At 44.9% G+C, this 19,796-nt stretch overlaps 1 protein-coding gene across 1 annotated transcript in view; it reads right to left on the bottom strand.

Annotated features, from left to right (window-relative positions):
- Positions 1-19,796, bottom strand: part of LOC106564442 (protein phosphatase 1 regulatory subunit 29) — a 43,901-nt gene that overhangs the window by 6,897 nt on the left and 17,208 nt on the right. Inside the window, exons 2-3 of the mRNA XM_014130543.2 lie at positions 1,766-2,352; positions 993-1,142 (exon numbers count right to left, since the gene is read on the bottom strand). Coding sequence (XP_013986018.1) covers positions 993-1,142; positions 1,766-1,990 — 375 coding nt within the window. The 5' untranslated portion in view covers positions 1,991-2,352. The remainder of the gene's footprint in view (positions 1-992; positions 1,143-1,765; positions 2,353-19,796) is intronic.

Below are 19,796 nucleotides of genomic sequence, written 5' to 3' on the forward strand. Positions count from 1 at the left end.
GGTGGCAGCATCATGCTGTGGGAATGTTTTTCAGCGGCAGGGACTGGGAGACTAGTCACGATCAAGGAAAAGACTAACGGAGCAAAGTACAGAGAGACCCTTGATGAAAACCTGCTCCAGAGCACTCAGGACCTCAGACTGGTGCGAAGGTTCACCTTCAAACAGGACAACGACCCTAAGCACACAGCCAAGACAATGCAGGAGTGGCTTCAGGACAAGTCTCTGAATGTCCTTGAGTGGTCCAGCCAGTGCCCGGACTTGAACCCGATGGAACATCTCTGGAGAGGCCTGAAAATAGCTGTGCAGTGACGCTTCCCATCCAACCTGATAGAGCTTGAGAAGATCTACAGAGAAGAATGGGAGAAACTCCCCAAATACAGGTGTGCCAAGCATCATACCCAAGAAGAATCAATGCTGTAATCACTGAGTTAAGGGTCTGAATACTTATGTAAATGTGACATTTTTATTTTTAATAAATTAGCATACCTTTCTAAAAACCTATTTTTGCTTTGTCATTATGGGGCATTGTGTGTAGATTGATGAGGCAAAACAATTATTTAATCAAGTTTATAATAAGGCTGTAACGTAAAAAAAATGTGGCAATAGTCAAAGTCTGAATACTTTCCAAAGTTACTGTATGTAAACTGGGGCTGGGGCAAAAGTGTGACACAAATCAGGCCCCAGAGGAGTTGCCCATCCCTGAAGTAAGAGATCTCGTTGTCATCCAACCAACTAACCAATCAACCAACCAACATACCAATTAACCAATCAATCAACCAACCAACTAACCAATCAACCAACATAGTAACCAACCAAACAATCAAACCAATGACCTGTAGGTTGGCCTGATGGGTGAAAGCCATGTCCTCTATGTAAAATATCTCTTTCTCAACCAACCAACGAATCAAACAAATAACCAATCAACTAACCAATCAACCAATCAAATGCCTCCCTCTCAACACATCAACCAACCAACTTATCAAATCCCTTACCTGTAGATTGGCCTGATGGGTAAAGGCCCCGTCCTCTATGTAAGAGATATCATTCTTGGTGAGGTTGAGGTCCGTGAGGTTGGTGAAGCGATACATGGAGTGGAATAGCACTGCTTTCAGCTTGTTCTCATTCAGCCTCAGGTCATGGACCTGTTGTGTTGAAAGAATGACAACTTGTTTAAAATCAAACAGCTTGGCATTCACGAGCTAGCATGAGAAAACATCTAGTGTTAGCTTTGCATTTCTGTTGAAAGTTGGGTTGAAAGTGGACAACAATGGAAATACGTTGTAAACTTCTTTAAATGCATTGTATCCACGCGGTTGAAATGTCTTTTTCAAATGGTCAAATAAATCGAATAAAATCTAATTGAAAAGAACGAGACATTTTTTTTTTCATCATACGGCTCAACATTTGTAAAGTAGTATAACAAAACAGTGAGCTATTTATAGCAAAACAGTGAGCTAGTATTTGTAAGCTAGCATAAACAAAACATTCCGTTTTAGCTTTGCCAAACTATGGTGGTTCCTATGGGACATATGAACTACGGTTGAAAAGTAAAGTAAGTTTTAGTGTTCCTCAAGGCTCTGTTCCAGCCCCACTACTGTTTCAATTCTATATTGTGCTAACTCTTGGTGATGTTATTCGGTGGTTGAAAAGGAACACCCCATTGAGCAAAACCAGCATTGGAATTAAAATGACATATTTTACAATTACCGCTAGGGGTAGGCTGTATAGCATAATATATACTCTATAATATAGAACATAACAGTACCGTATTGTTGATGTGCTGGGGGATGGTCTCGTACGGGGGCTGGTTCTGACTGCAGATGGCCAGCCACACGTAGCCTTTATCCCCTTCGATCAGCCAGCAGTCCCCCCGGACGGACCCAGGGAGGTGGAGGAGAAGAAGTAATGGGGGGAGAAGGTAGAGGAAGATGGATGGAGAGAGGGATAGGGAGAGCGGGATGGAGGGGAGGTGGAGAAACCTTTTGGTCATCGTTAGGGAGGAAGGGAGGATAGGAAGGGTTATCTTATTAAGAAACTAAGGGAAAGGGGAGAATATTAGGAAAGGAAGCAGGCAAGTTTGAAATCAGGTTGGGCGACAGGTAAGGAAGGGGTGTGGCCAGACCAGGAAGTAGAGACAGGAAGTCGTAGGTCACAGAAAGGTTGTTGCCTAGGCGATTAGAGTATGGCTTGCCGCTTGGCGGCCATGGTAGCTGGTAACATAGACCCCATTTTAAGTGTTCTGCATCGGAGGGTTACAATGATGGTAGCCCCAGCAACAACTCATGGCCCCTAATGACCGTTTCCCTCAGCGACAGAGATGGAGGAAAACTCCCTTTCAGTTTGGCAGAGAACCTGAGAGAGAGAGAGAGAGAGAGAGAGAGAGAGAGAGAGAGAGAGAGAGAGAGAGAATCGATCCAGAAAGTCAGAGGGAAGGAAAGATAAAGACAGGAGAAAAAAAATAGAAAAAACAGACATCTGCATTAAAACAGCTAATGACAAAATAAAAATAATACAAATTGTTAATCCCTTTCACGTATTCCCTGAGGATTTCTAATTAATTTACTTTAGGTCTGGTTTCAAAATGAGCTGTGTAAAAGAGACATAATGAAAAAAATGAAGATATGCCATCACTTCAAGGTAACATGATACACTGTAATATCCATTAGCAATGATGATTATTCAATTTACTACTAAAGAGGAACATAGATTTAGACTTTTCATAATAACAAGCCTTTCCCACAAGTAATATTATTCAAATGTATGAAACAAAATGCATAACACATAGACAAACACACACAGACACACACACAGCATCATCGAATTGCAGTTCTGCTGCAAATACATTAGCATACTACTCACCAATAAATATGTAAATGTTAAAAACCCTAAAACAATCAAATCTCATTTCATAGACATTCTCCATTGTTTACAAGCCTTTCATAATTCAGTTATAGAGCTTCTGTGCTCTACAATACAGAAAAACAATAAAGCTAACATCAACGCTTTTTAAAGGAACTACGAGAAGAAAGAGGGACTAAAAGGAGGAGAAAGTAGAGAAGAAAGTGTCTTGCAGGCAGCTAGGCACGACACAGTGGTTTACTGCATTTCTCTGCTGGATCAATGTGTGTGTGTGTGTGTGTGTGTGTGTGTGTGTGTGTGTGTGTGTGTGTGTGTGTGTGTGTGTGTGTGTGTGTGTGTGTGTGTGTGTGTGTGTGTGTGTGTGTGTGTGTTTCTCCTGCTGGATTAACGTGGGTTAGGCTGTAATCCATACTAAAGCGTATGCATTACAGCTAAAGCAATCCAAATGGATTTTCCATTTTCAACGTCACTTTTCCTAAAACATATTTTGTAATGTATCTAGTCACACCAATGAAATGACACAAACACACAGAACAATGTTCACTGTTTTGTGTATGCCATATCACTTACATTTAAATGGGTTTAAATGTAAATGACACACGGGACCAGGTTAGACACTGGTAGAATCTATGCCAAGATGCATTGAAGCTGTTCTTGCTCGTGGTGCCCCAATGCCCTATTAAGACACTTCATGTTGGTGTTTCCTTTATTTTGGCAGTTACCTGTACATCCCACTGGTTGCACATTTTCTACAAAATTACATAATGTCTACCAGTCACACCGGTGAAATGACACTACTATAACACAGGAACCATGTTGACTGTTCAGTGTAGGCTAAGGTTAAATCTAGTCTTGGTTTCCTCTATCGTAATCGCGCCTCTTTCACCCCAGCTGCCAAACTAACCCTGATTCAGAGGACCATCCTACCCATGCTGAGATACCTACTGCAGCCCTCATCCTCCACATACAACACCCGTTCTGCCAGTCACATTCTGTTAAAGGTCCCCAAAGCACACACATCTCTGGGTCGCTCGTCTTTTCAGTTCGCTGCAGCTAGCGACTGGAACGAGCTGCAACAAACACTCCAACTGGACAGTTTTGTCTCAATCTCTTCATTCAAAGGCTCAATCATGGACACTCTTACTGACAGTTGTGGCTGCTTTGTGTGACGTATTGTTGTCTCTACCTTCTTGCCCTTTGCTGTTGTCTGTGCCCACTAATGTTTGTACCATGTTTTGTGCTGATACCATGTTGTGTTGCTACCATGTTGTTGTCATGTTGTGTTGCAACCATGCTGTGTTGTCATGTGTTGCTGCCTTAGTATGTTGTTGTCTTTCCTTATGTATTGTTGTGGTATCTCTCTTGTCGTGATGTGTGTTTTGTCCTATATTTTTATTTTATTTTGAATCCCAGCCCCCGTCCCCGCAGGAGGCCTTTTGGTAGGCCATCACTGTAGATAAGAATTTGTTCTTAACTGACTTGCCTAGTTAAATAAAGGTTAAAAAAATTAATTAAAAATGACTGTCTGTGAGTGGACTACCCTGGTTAAATAAATAAGTGAATAGGCCTATTTTTTATTTAATTAACCAGGCATCTCAGTTAAGAACAAAGTCTTATTTTACAATGACGGCCTACCCCGGGCCAAACCCTCCACTAACCCGGACGACGCTGGGCCAATTGTGCACTCACGGCTGGTTGTGATACAGCCCGGGATCGAACCAGGGTCTGCAGTGATGCCTCTAGCACTGAGATGCAGTGCCTTAGACCGCTGCACCACTCGGGAGCCCATTTTCTAGGACGGCCTTATGTTCTTCTGTTGTTTTATACTAAAAACCAAATTAGATTTGTATTCCTGCTGTTTATCTGTGAGAGCCACACACACACACACACACACACACACACACACACACACACACACACACACACACACACACACACACACAGTGTTTATCTGTGAGAGCCACACACACACACACACACACTCACACACACACAGTGTTTATCTGTAAGAGCCAGTTTAAGACACATATGCAGAGAGGTTCAAAGGAGCCTAGACAAGCACCATTAACCACTCATGAGGAGTTTGTGTGTGTGTGTGTGTGTGCGTGCGTGCTTGCGTGCGTGCGTGCGCGTGTGTGCGTGTGTGTGTGTCTGTTGTAACTGAATGTTGACAAACACTTAACCACACTTCGCTGGAGTACATAAACGTGGTGTTAATATGCAATTCACAAAAAGACTAAGCTCACACACACACTTTACTCACGCCATCATCTACTCTCAAACTGCAGAGAAGTTCTTTAGCCGCAAATCCCGTTGGTCTTAAACAGCTGGACTTCCTTGGCTACATCATAATGTGGCCATTCAGCAGATGCTTCAATGCAAAGTGACTGACAGAACAGTGGACATTGATCCAATGGAACCATACCCTCAGGATAGCTACCTGATCTGGGAATACTTAACTGGTGAACATAATGTGGTAGAATTCATTCTGATCCTCCCTACTTTACATGAGTGTGTGGTGGAGGCAAGGAAGCCTGTTAAGAGATTTGGGACAAATCCATATCCACTGACCTTTTCAGGACAGTGCAAAAGAATCCACTTAAGAGTGTAGGAACCTATCCTATTGTATTGGTCCGTCCCTAATTTTCATCTGCTCTCCTCATCTCCGCAGCATGCACCTAATTCAGATCCCGGTCACCTCTCATTTTGGCTGCTGACACCCAACTCTCAGTGCCACACACACACAGGCACACACACACACACAGAGAGACACACATATTCTCTCTCTTTCCAACTCTCTGTCACGCTGTGAAATTGATATCGACAATTCAATTCCCCCATCAGAGACTGTCAATTTGCCTTTGACCCTGATAGGCTTCCATAGCTCGGTAAAGGTAATACGCCACATATAAAAAAGCAATTTGTCTCTGTGATCCTAGCCTGGCTGATGCGACCCACGTGACCACACAGCGAGGAAGGGCTGTGACTCACCAGTCTGGACAGGAGGCCATTTGTTAATGCAATATTAGCTCCGAAATTGAGTGGACGCATTGATTGGTTCTCTCAAATGTTGTTTTTTTTCCTGGTGGGTCGAGACCTCTCGTTGTTCGGATTTGAAAATCCAACAGTTGTAATTGGAAGGGGGCGGCGCTCGGGGGCTGTGTGTGGCTGTTCCTGTTGGTAGTTGAGTGAGAAAGACAGCAAGGGGAACCAATCAGTAAGAAGCACAGCCCCCTTCATTATTGATGTAAGGAGCCTTTCCAGACTCTAAAGTCAGGAGGACTTTGACTGAGGTGTCTGCCAGATTACTGGGTTTCCGCCATAGAGAGAGAATGTAATACCTACAGGCCCATCTGCCTACTGTAAAAATACAAATATTACATTTTGTAATGATATTCTCTGTTGAGGCTTCTGGAGTGAATTTGTAGTTTTATTAAGTGGATTGAAATGGAGCGTGTTTGTTTGTACACAGGAGCAAACAAAGTACATGATAGTTTTTGTTTGTGTGTGTTTGTGTCGGTGTGAATGAGAGTTCACAGCCTTTATTGAAGGAATAAAGCACATCTCTATCTCTCTCTTTCTCTCATCATATTCCAGTGCTAGACACTCATTTAGTAATATTAGTTATTCTGTTTGAACCCTATCCCAAACCTTAACCCTAGCCTTAACCCTAACCTTAATCCTAACCTTAACCCTAACCCTAACCTTAACCCTAACCTTAATCCTAACCTTAACCCTAACCCTAACCTTAACCCTAGCCTTAACACTAACCTTAATCCTAACCTTAACCCTAACCCTAACCTTAACCCTAACCTTAACCACTATGAATGAATGCCTAAACGTATGTTTTGATTTCACTTTTGCACAGTTTGACTGACAGCTGACATATGTCAAAATATGCTGTTATTAAAACACTAATTAGAGAGGCCTTATCTCTCTCTCTGTATCTTTGTGAATCTCTCTCTGTATCTCTCTCTCTCTGTGTCTTTGTGTATCTCTCTCTATATTTCTCTGTAGCTCTCTTTATCGTAAGTATCTCTCTCTGTATCCATGTGTATCTCTCTCTATCTCTCTCTTTCTCTGTATCTTTGTGTATCTCTCTATGTATCTCTCTCTCTCTCTGTATGTTTGTTTCTCTCTCTCTCCCGGCATCGTTTGTCCCTGGTATTATATTCCCCGTCTCTTTCAACAAGAACCACAAGGAACATGATTGACTGAGAGGAAACAAAGCTTCCGGTCCCCTTCTTTTGAGATGAAGTGTGGAAGAAAAGGAAGAAATGAATTCATTTATTATTTTTCATTGGGTTATTTTTTGCTGTTCCTTATCACCTCTCGAAATCTGCTTTTTAATTAACTCTTGCGGCTGACAGTGTGGTGTGTGGCTGGCAGACAAGGCTAATTATAGAGTTCTGGAAGGCAGGTGGATGGTTCCAGAATGAACATCAGAAGAGAAGCACGTCCGTCCGTCTGTCCGTCCGTCCATCCGTCTGTCTGTCCAGTCTAATAACAACTGCTTGCTTGAAGCATCACAATACAGCCACCTGTAGCATTCTTCTGGAAAACTCCAGAGCAAGACAGTCAGATATAGACAGGCGACTGGCAAAATAAAGGAAACACTTGAGTAAATGAGGGATACAACGTATATTGAAAGCAGGGGCTTCCACACAGGTGTGGTTCCTGAGTTAATTAAGCAATTAACATCCTATCATGCTCATAAAAAAAGCCCAATTGTCAGTTATGTTGGTTACCATGGCTAGAAGAAGAGATCTCAGTGACTTTGAAAAAGAGGTCTCAAAGGAGCATAGGGGGTTTAAATGGCATGTGTGTGTGTGTGTGTGTCTCACCTGAGACAGTGTTTTCCACCACCATCAACAAAATAACAAATGATGGAATTTCTTGTGGAAGAATGGTGCCGCATCACTCCAATAGAGATTCAGAATCTATGCCAAGGTGCATTGAAGCTGTTCTGGCTCTTAGTGGCCCAATGTCATATTTGGACACTTTATGTCAGTGTTTATTTTGTCAGTTACCTGTACGACTAAATGTTGTATTCCATTGTATCTTTCTCTGCTCTCCACCTGGTGGAGATCTCATCCGCAACTATCAAACCTCCTCCATCAACAGAGACCTCCGACTATAATCTAGATCAGGGCTCTCCAACCCTTTTCTTAGAGAGATACCCTCCTGTAGGTTTCCACTCCAACCCTGTTCCTGGAGAGATACCCTCCTGTAGGTTTCCACTCCAACCCTGTTCTTAGAGAGATACCCTCCTGTAGGTTTCCACTCCAACCCTGTTCCTAGAGAGATACCCTCCTGTAGGTTTCCACTCCAACCCTGTTCCTGGAGAGATACCCTCCTGTAGGTTTCCACTCCAACCCTGTTCCTGGAGAGCTACCCTCCTGTAGGTTTCCACTCCAACCCTGTTCCTGGAGAGCTACCCTCCTGTAGGTTTCCACTCCAAACCTGTTCCTGGAGAGCTACCCTCCTGTAGGTTTTCACTCCAACCCTGTTCCTGGAGAGCTACCCTCCTGTAGGTTTTCACTCCAACCCCGTTGCTGGAGAGACACCCTCCTGTAGGTTTTCACTGAAAACTTCCATTTGAAAGTGGTTTATTATTACTCAAACTAAAAACTTGAAGGATGATTCCACATCTGTTTGGAGCAGATAGAAACCATCCCTCAAGCTGTCAAAGCCAACATTAAACACAAACGCATACAAGCACGCACACACAAGAATGCATATGCACACAAATACACACTCAAATGCACACACACACACACATACATGGAAGTCCATGTACGTACACAAATACACACCCAACCCAGTCCCATACACACAGGAAATACACACCCAACCCCGTCCCATACACACAGGAAATACACACCCAACCCAGTCCCATACACACAGGAAATACACACCCAACCCAGTCCCATACACACAGGAAATACACACCCAACCCAGTCCCATACACACAGGAGATACACACCCAACCCAGTCCCATACACACAGGAAATACACACCCAACCCAGTCCCATACACACAGGAAATAAAATGAGCAGAACCAGCAACCCCTCAGAATGGCCTGGTGTTATTTTCAGAATTCAGAGTCATGGGTGAAAGTTCACGCTTAGCTGTGCCCCCTGACTTCCTGCAATACAGAGAGATCATCATTCATGTTTACACACACACACACACACACACATACACACACACACCCGCACCACACACACACACACACACCCGCACCACACACACACACACACACACACACACACACACACACACACACACACACACACACACACATATGTATGTTGGTGACGGCAGGCTAAGTAAGGAAAAACAGGGTTGATAGTTCACCTTCGGTTAAATGGCAAGCGCTGACACGCAAACACCCCCCCCCACACACATATGTATGTTGGTGACGGCAGGCTAAGTAAGGAAAAACAGGGTTGATAGTTCACCTTCGGTTAAATGGCAAGCGGGCTGACGTACACACACACACATGCATACACACACAGAGAGAGAGAGACACACAGACACACACACACACACACACACACACACACACACACACACACACACACACACACACACACACACACACACACACACACACACACACACACACACACACACACACACACACACACACACACACACAGAGAGAGAGAGACACACAGACACACACAAAAAAAGGAGCTGACGTACGCATACATATACACACATACTTACTATGAAATAAACATGAGATGCTAGGGTTTCAGGCTAACCAGCAGTGATAAGGCTTGGCTGTATACTGTTGAACTACTGTATGCCAGTAATAACGCTTGGCTGTATAATATTCTGCTATAGCAGTGATAAGGCTTGGCTGTATAATATTCTGCTATAGCAGTGATAAGGCTTGGCTGTATAATATTCTGCTATAGCAGTGATAAGGCTTGGCTGTATAATATTCTGCTATGGCAGTGATAAGGCTTGGCTGTATAATATTCTGCTATAGCAGCGATAAGGCTTGGCTGTATAATATTCTGCTATAGCAGTGATAAGGCTTGGCTGTATAATATTCTGCTATAGCAGTGATAAGGCTTGGCTGTATAATATTCTGCTATAGCAGTGATAAGGCTTGGCTGTATGATATTCTGCTATGGCAGCGATAAGGCTTGGCTGTATAATATTCTGCTATGGCAGTGATAAGGCTTGGCTGTATAATATTCTGCTATAGCAGTGATAAGGCTTGGCTGTATAATATTCTGCTATGGCAGATGATGTCAGAGCGCATTACCCACAAACCATGCCTACATGATAGGACGGCCTCTGCTCAGTCTGCTTGCTGTCTGTGTGTGTGTGTGTGTGTGTGTGTGTGTGTGTGTGTGTGTGTGTGTGTGTGTGTGTGTGTGTGTGTGTGTGTGTGTGTGTGTGTGTGTGTGTGTGTGTGATTTGATTGTATTGCCAGAAGAGGATGAGAAATGAGTCATTTCAACGTCTAATTTTGATTGACATTTGGCTGAGTTGTCAACTAACGTGAATTCAATGTGAAATCAAAAACAAAAATTCACCATGTCATTGGATTTAGGTTAAAAGTTGTGTGGAAAAGATGTGGAAAGGGAGGGGAAGCGATACAAGAAGGGAGCGGAGGAGTGATTGATTTAAAAAAGAGAGGGCAGGAAATTGAGAGAGAGGGGCCAGAGACTGTTTACCTGCCTTCTGCTGCTGTTGGGCTGGAAGGGACAGGGAAAAGAGGTCCATACAAAAGACCAGTAAAGTTGAGCTCATCTTTGCAGCATGGTGCTGGGAGACTGGCTGAGCTGACTGAGGTCTAACGGAGGGGAGAGAGAGAGAGATCTATTTCACTTTCTTTGGCAATATAAACATATGTTCCCCCATGCCAATAAAGCCCTTTGAATTGAATTGAGAGAGAAAGTCAGGGAGTGAGAGAGCGAGGGGTGAGGGATAGGGAAGCCTGGCTGAGCTTGCTGTGGTCTGAGGCCATCTCTCTCAGCCACTCAGACTAACACATGGTGTCTGTCACCAGCCGTCACCTCTCTGCTCTGTCCCCCAGCTCAGCGCGGCCAGCAGCAGTGTGTGTCTCCCTCCACACATCTCCCTCCAAGTGAGTGTGTGATTACCAAAGAGCTTCTTAACACTCAATATATTAAGGTAGGAGTTAGCAGAGGAGGAAGAGGCAGGGAGAGGAAGAAGACATGAGGGAAGGAAGAGGGAGATTGAAAGTGACAGAGATAGGATAAATGGAGTGAGGAGAGGGGAGGAGGAGAGAGGAGGGGGAGAGGATCTGAAAGCTGGAAAGCTGAAGCAGAACTGTTGTGTCCACTACTGCTAACCAGAGAAAGCATCAGAAATCCTGTTCCACCCCCCAACCCAGGGCTCAGTGATTTTATTTGTCAACCTTTAATCGTGGGAGGAGCCTTTGGAACTTGACAAGACTATCATCACCATGCACAAGTGTCTTTCTCTCCATCCCTCTCTCTATCCCTCTCTGCCTCCCTCTCTGCCTCCCCCTCTCTCTCCCTAGACTTTGCCTATGGTCAAACATGACCTACATACTCTCACACAGCCACACATTTTCTCTGACCAGTCCAATAGGATTTTCCAGAACTGTGTAGAGATGCCAGTCATCCATTATGCAGAGGCCGGGTGTTGACAGGACTGTTACTGACTGAGGCTGGATCAAAGGAGAGCATTATGAATGTGTAAAATAAACTGTACGACTGCTTGAATCTCTCTCTCTGTCTCTCAGGTATACCATCTGTATTCTGAGTTTGCCCTCACCCCTCTCTTCCTCCCTATATTGCCAAATAGCCTCTCCTCCTCTTCCCCCTCTGCTCCCCTTATTATCCTAATGTACCACCTAGTCCTCTCCTCCTCTTTCCCCCTCTGCCCCCCCTTATTATCCTAATGTACCACCTAGTCCTCTCCTCTTTTCCCTCCCACTTCATTCTTCTGTAGGGGATGAGAGTGTTGCTACGATAACATCCCTGTTGTTTTATCCTACCTGCTACAGTACAATTTCTGCCTAGGAAAGATAAGACTGTCTCACACTTACAGTACTATAGGCAAATGGGCCACATGCAGAGACAACACACACACTTTCACTGTACAGAGAGTCACTGAAGAAAATGGCCTTGGGCTGAAGCCTTTGAGAGAAGCTGAGTAAGACTCTATCTGCATCTCAAATGGAACCCTTTCCCCTATATAGTGCACTACTTTTGACCGGGACCTGTATGGCTCCAGTCAAAAATTGTGCAACAATAGGGAATATAGTGCCAACCAAGTGTATACCTATGATAACTCACAGCAGCACCAATATCTCTCTGTGTACCCTATTGGATATCTGGCAGTGAAACAGTACAACTGACTGACGGACTGGCTGGCTGACGGACTGGCAGATGGACTGGCTGACGGACTGGCAGACAGACTGGCAGACGGAGTGGCTGACTGGCTGCCTAGGTGTTGCAAACATGCTGTACAAGACGAAAAAGAGGGGGAAGAGATGATTAGAGGAAGAGGGTGTAAAGGGAAGAGGTGCTCTGCAACATGAAAGAAAGAAGGAGAAAAAGAGCGATGTACTCCAGTTCCATTTTCTCCTCTGTTTTCTATCCCTCCTTCTGGGGAAGAAACATGTTGCTAATGGACTTGGTGGGGCTTTGAAGATGTAGCTGGCGTGTGTGTTTGTGTATGTCAGGCCTAGCTATGTGTGTGTGTGAATGTGTGTGTGTCTGTGTGTGTGTGTGTTATGGAGGTAAAATAATGACAGAAGTGCACAAGCATGCAAAGTATGATTTGCACATGTATAATCCGTTTTTGCAGAAAATATTTGCAAACATGTAACTTCTTTGAGAATAAATGCAGCAACAGTCGAAAGCGCATAATGTGATGTGGGAATAAATACAACAACACTTGTAAACAATTTAACTTGATATGTGAACAAATTCACCAGTAGAGAAAAACACGAGAGCTCTGGTGGGCAGGGTTTTTCTTCCAGCCAATTAGGTGAGGTGTTGTCATTCTGGAACATACTTTCAAGCAGTCTTGGAAGTACGCTTTCCACTGTGCTAAATATGGATCAAATTTGATGAAATTACTAAATGATATTCACAGAATTTAAACGCTACAGCAAAGCATTGGTGAGGAAGATGAAAAAACTGATTCCACATAGCACAGCCTCCACAAAGCTGATGCTAGCTAGCGTTAGAGCCTTCTTTACCTAGCCTGTATCTAGAGGTTCTAGCTATGTAGCTACTTGTCATTTGATTGAGACTAACATTGCTTTATAAAAGTATGGTTTGCTCAGTGTATATTTGGTGTGTCGTTGGTTAGCAAGCTGAGATGTCTGCTCAAGTCGGCTAACATTAGCTAGCTTGCTAGTGATGTTTTGAGGAGAGCAGGCTAGCTCCCTGTAGAATCAAGAGGGGATAGGAGAGCAGATTAGATGTACAATTGCTTCAATCGGGGTGTTGCAGTACCCAGACGAGATGACAGCATTGTCGAACCAATCCAATGATAGACATGTTATTGGCTTACTATGAGCTGCTTTCCCTGAAAATGTCCATTCTTATATAGCTAGCTAACTGTTGTTGGGCAAGCGCAATGTCCATTAAATGTTACAGCCACAACATCATGATCATGGCTGGCTCCCGAGAGGCGTAGCGGTCTAAGGCACTGCATCTCAGTGCCAGAGACGTCACTACAGTCACCCTGGTTCGGATCCAGGCTGTATCACAACCGGACGTGATTGGGTGTAGGCCGGTTTGGCCAATTGTGCGCCGTCATTGTAAATAAGAATTTGTTCTTAACTAACTTGCCTAGTTAAATAAAGGCTAAATAAATTGTTTTAAATCATGTAGTCATGCATCTGCAGACCACAGAGGAGGAGAAAAGCCTGCTTTGGGTCAGCTAGCTAGCTGGCTATAATATCAGATAGACATTTCCTAGCAAAAGCATGGACAGAGCTAGCTATCTGTAGAGACATTACTATTTGAAACCACCACATGCACAGCATCTGTATCTGTGTTACATTCCATATTATGTATTCATCTCTTTGTACTGTATCGCTATCTGTCTCAAGTTGTAAAAATCCTCATCATAAAGAATAGTGAATTCTGTCGAATTGTCAAGTGGACTGAATTTCTCATTAAAATGATGATGTGCCTCTCCTTCAGATCTGCCAAGCACAACTCTGTCTCTGTTAGCCACACGACCACTGCCTCGGTGGTTGGGTAAGCTCCTTCCTAGATGGCCCTGTCCAGGGGTGACATTGAACAGGGGCCACAGTGTCTCCCAACCCCACAATAGCTTATGTGCCGGGGGGCAAGGTTCAGCTTGTCTTATCTGGACCCGTATTCACAAAGCGTTGTAAAGTAGGAGTGCAGATCTATGAAGAATGTTGCCATTTAGATCATAATGAATCAAATGATATGGACTGGTTGGACCTGACCCTAGATCAGCACTCCTACTCTTTGATGCTTTTGTGAATAATGTGTGATCTTAGGCATGCTCCCACTAATCTCTCCTCCCTCTTTCACTCTGTCTCCCCTCCCGGAGGATCTGAGCCCCTGGCCGTGCTGCAGCTGTGGACTGATTTCACCGTGCGTGCTACCTTGTCCCGGACCCCTGCTGATCAAGCTCTCCTTCCCTCTCTCCTTCCCAGTCTCCTTCCCCTCTTCCCTCTCTCCTTCCCCTCTTTCCTCTCTCATTCCCTCTCCTTCCCCTCTTCCCTCTCTCCTTCCAATCTTTCCTCTCTCATTCCCTCTCTCCTTCCCTCTCTCCTTCCCCTCTTCCCTCTTCCCTCTCTCCTTCCCCACTTCCCTCTCTCCTTCCCGGTCTCATTCCCCTCTTCCTTCTCTCCTTTGCGGTCTCCTTCCCCTCTTCCCTCTCTCCTTCCCCTCTTCCCTCTCTCCTTCCCTGTCTCCTTCCCCTCTTCCCTCTCTCCTTCCCCTCTTCCCTGTCTCCTTCCCTGTCTCCTTCCCCTCTTCCCTTTCTCCTTCCCTGTCTCCTTCCCCTCTCTCCTTCCCTGTCTCCTCCCCCTCTTCCCTGACCCTCTCTCTCAGTATGGCTGATTGGTTTGTGACCCTGTTCTCCAGAGACATGTGGTAGCTTCCCTGTTTGTTTCCTCTCCTTCCCCACCTCTCACACACACTGAGCAGGGCCAAAGACAGGGCAGCAGGCTACATGAAGCACCTACACACACCTACACACACCTACACACACACACACACACACACACACACACACACACACACACACACACACACACACACACACACACACACACACACACACACACACACACGCATGCTCAGTCACACGCACTACACGTACAGCCCTGAGAGCTATACAAATATGAATTTGAATCACAGGTGTTATAGTGAATCTAATTGCCGTGGAATATTGTAAGTGGACAGAGTATTTGAAGTATCAGAAACGTTTTTCATAAAGATGGTGTAACCACTTTAGGCTACAAACTGATCAGACTACTAGTCCTAATATGGTGCATTTGAATTGAATTCAAATTCTATTTTGAATAATATCAGTCCTAAATTCTAAAGGGTTAACCTTGATAATTATCATTTTTACACCAGAATGTCACGACGTCTACCGAAGGTGGTTCCTCTCCCTGTTCGGGCGGCGCTCAGCGGTCGTCGTCGCCGGTCTACTAGCTGCCACCAATCCCCTTGGTTTTGTCTGTCTTGTGTTACACCTGTTTTGAGTTGAGTTCATTAGCGGGGTATTTAGTCTTGCTTTCTGGTTGAGGTTTTGTGAGGGATTGTTTGTTGTTACCTGTCGTGGGGTTGTTTTTCTTTTCTTTTCTTTTCTTGTGTATTTTTGGACGGACGTTTTTTTCTGGACTGTGTTTTCCGACCCTGTTATTTTTCCTTGTTCCATGCCTGGGTATGGTGTTTTGGACGCAGGAAATAAAATGCTTATTTGGTCTCCTGCGCCTGACTTCACCCCATCACTACTAGTGAGTTCTGACACAGAATACCTTTTAAATATCTAACCTTGAGTACAAACAAATGCATTCTAATTGTAACACAATAAAAATGAAGTTAGCCTGAGGAGGTAAAACAGTAATGACTTAATCAACAATCAAACATCGTCGGGGATAGAGGTGTGTTGAATATTTATACGGAAACCTTTGTGTGTGTGTGTGTGTGTGTGTGTGTGTGTGTGTGTGTGTGTGTGTGTGTGTGTGTGTGTGTGTGTGTGTGTGTGTGTGTGTGTATATATTCATACACCAAGCATGAATATTGGCACAGCGTAAACAGACAACAGGCTCAGAAACATCATTTCATGGGGTGCTTTGAATTGAAACTGTCACTTACCAACCAAGTATGTATTGGGATATGTGAAAGTAAAATGTAGTGATCCTATACGTTTTCTATAACAACGTGAAAATAACCCACTGTTTTCTATCTAACTTTCCAACTGTTGTTCCCTTGTGTTGCTTTGGAAACTACGTACCCCAGAAGCCCTTGTGGGCTGACCTCTGAGGTCATCGTGTTTAGACGTCATTCTAAATAGACAGGTTGGCTGACAACGTCACAAAAATTATGCGCGCACATTGATTTGGCCGGAAGGCGTCTGTGGTTATGATTCTGAATGGTCATAAAGCTAGTAACAATGACAAGAAGCTGCTTTGTGGGGAATCGTATGTGGCTCGTTTCAGCTCATTGCATCTTGTTCTTGAAAACATGTCTTGTTTTGAGGTGTTTTGACTGATGTCATGTCTATGCTAATATGGCAGAAATTCACTAGCTAGCTAACAAACAACTGTAAAGATGTATTTGAGAGACAACCAGTGCCTATTGGGCAAATGTGTTTTACGTTTTCTAGAAACATTTGGAGACGTAATATCGTTTACATGTTGTCAACAGTCTAAGCCAACCCTGTCTATTTTGCCCAATAGTTGCGCACGTGTCGGTTTTGTTGGTAAACAACCAACCCGTCTATGCTCTGCTGGCTGGGGTCATGTCGCTGTCACTCACAGATGGAGAAGAAGGAAGAGGGGGGGGAAGAGAAAGACAGAGATCAACAGACTAATAGATGGAGAATGAGAGAGAGAAAGAGATGATTGCTGGAGTCAGGGATTTCCTCCCCAACCAAGGCTTTTGTCTCTGGGCTTAGAGCCTCTCCTTCCCCTGTGTCTTCACCGTTGGAAGATGGACGACGGAGAGGGACGGCGGGGCTAGTTAGAAGCTCTGCTGTCCATTTAGAGGGGATGAAGGGAGAGGGGAACGAGAGGGAGAGAAACCTCTTTCAGCCAGACCAAGGGGTTAGAGAAAGAAAAAGAGGGGGGAGGGGGGTGGAGGGAGAGAAGAAAGGCAGACCGCTTTATAACTAACTCCATCTAGACATGAGATGACATCTGAGAAAGACAGATCCTCACTAATAAAGAAAGATTGACTGGGCTCTCCTGTCCATACTCTCTTTCGCATTCTCACTCTTTCCTTCTCTTTCTCCCCCCTAGCCTTTCTCTCTCTCTCGCTCTGCGTGAGCTAATTAACACACGAGCGCACAAACACACATTCATACACACTAATTACGGTAACGTGTCGTTCTGATTCGGCCATCAACCTAATTAGGGTGAGGATCTCTGGCATCTTTCATCAGCCAATTAGCAACGAGAGGGATGTGTGTGTGTGTGTGTGTACACATATATGGCATGTGTGTACTGTTTGTGCTTGAACCTGTGTTGTGGGGCTGCAACTTAAACCGTCTGTCTCTCTCGTTCTCCCCCTCTCTCTCCTTAAACAGTCTGTTTCTCTCATTCTCCCCCTCTCTCTCCTTAAGCAGTCTGTCTCTCTCATTCTCCCCCTCTCTCTCCTTAAGCAGTCTGTCTCTCTCATTCTCCCCCTCTCTCTCCTTAAACAGTCTGTCTCTCTCGTTCTTCCCCTCTCTCTCCTTAAACAGTCTGTTTCTCTCATTCTCCCCCTCTCTCTCCTTAAACAGTCTGTTTCTCTCATTCTCCCCCTCTCTCTCCTTAAACAGTCTGTTTCTCTCATTCTCCCCCTCTCTCTCCTTAAACAGTCTGTTTCTCTCATTCTCCCCCTCTCTCTCCTTAAACAGTCTGTTTCTCTCATTCTCCCCCTCTCTCTCCTTAAACAGTCTGTTTCTCTCATTCTCCCCCTCTCTCTCCTTAAGCAGTCTCTCTCTCGTTCTTCCCCTCTCTTTCTATCTCTGTCCTTTCTATCCTCTCCCTGTCTCCCTCCACTCTTCTTCCCTCTTTCCTGCCCACTCTCCTTCCTCCTCCTCGCTCTCCCACCTCTCTCTCCTTTCCCTCAGACACACACACACACACACACACACACACACACACACACACACACACGACATAAACCAGGGGAGCCGTCATCACACATGATCTAGCTTATCAGCCTGACAGCGCTCACTTAAAAATAAATAAATCTGATCTCCAGAAAAACAAAGACACACACACACATACACACACATTTCACACATGGAAGCTCCCTCACTGCAGCATGATATGATGACTGAACCCGTATGCTAGGCTGTGTTCCAAATGGCACCCTATTCCCTTTATAGCGCACTACTGTTGTCCAGGGCCCACAGGGAATAGGGTGTAATTTGGATCGCTGTCCTAGATTAGCTGGAGTTCAACCGTTCAAGTGGTGAAGGGAAGTTGATACTACTTTATGGTAATTCCTTTTGAGTAACCCTGAAGTGACCACATTGGAGAACTCATTCTCTCTCTCTCTCTCTCACACACGTTCTGTCCCTCCAACTGTTCACTTCATGCCTCTAGTGACTTTTACTATACTGTGAAGTGACAGTAGTCTCCACAGTGACAGAGGCTCTACTGTACTGTGAAGTGACAGTAGTCTCCACAGTGACAGAGGCTCTACTGTACTGTGAAGTGACAGTAGTCTCCACAGAGGCTCTACTGTACTGTGAAGTGACAGCAGTCTCCACAGTGACAGAGGCTCTACTGTACTGTGAAGTGACAGTAGTCTCCACAGAGGCTCTACTGTACTGTGAAGTGACAGCAGTCTCCACAGTGACAGAGGCTCTACTGTACTGTGAAGTGACAGTAGTCTCCACAGAGGCTCTACTGTACTGTGAAGTGACAGCAGTCTCCACAGTGACAGAGGCTCTACTGTACTGTGAAGTGACAGTAGTCTCCACAGTGAGAGAGACTTTCTAGAAATAGTCTCACCACTGAGAAAGCACATGGATATATCCATAGCTGTATTTTCTTCTCCTCTAGTCCTTAAGTGACCTTCTCTTTTGGTTTAATATCTCTTGATTTCAAGAGAGACACACGGAAGCACAAACATACACACACAAAATTGCTATCCTCCACTTTTCTTGCTCCCTCTTTTATCCATCCCCCACTCTTCTCTCCATCTCCCTTATCTCTTCAGCAGCCTCCATCAGCACCTCTCCTCTCCCCTTCATCTCCCTGAACTCCCTACTGCCCTCCCTCATTTTCTCTCTCTTCCATCCTTTCAATACCATCACTCTCCCTATTGCTTTCCCATATGCATCTCTCTCCATCTTTTCCTCCATCTCCCCTCTTCTCCAAAATATTCACCATCATATCTTCTACAAACTCTCTATCTAATATCTCTCCTCGACCTACCATGTCGCTGTCTATCACCTTCCCTCACTCTTTATTCTCCTCTACTCTGTATTTATCTGTCCCATCTCTCCTTCCTCTCTCTCTCCCTCCCTCCCTCTGCCCCATCTCTCCATCTTTCTCCCTCCCTCCCTCCCTCCTCCCTCCTCCTCTCCCTCCCTCCCTCCCTCCCTCCCTCCCTCCCTCCCTCTGCCCCATCTCTCCATCTCTCTCTCTCCCTCCCTCCCTCTGCCCCATCTCTCTCTCTCCCTCCCTCCCTCTGCCCCATCTCTCTCTCCCTCCCTCCCTCTGCCCCATCTCTCTCTCCCTCCCTCCCTCT

Source organism: Salmo salar, chromosome ssa12 (assembly GCF_905237065.1).
Source record: "Salmo salar chromosome ssa12, Ssal_v3.1, whole genome shotgun sequence".
NCBI classification, from domain to species: Eukaryota; Metazoa; Chordata; class Actinopteri; order Salmoniformes; family Salmonidae; genus Salmo; species Salmo salar.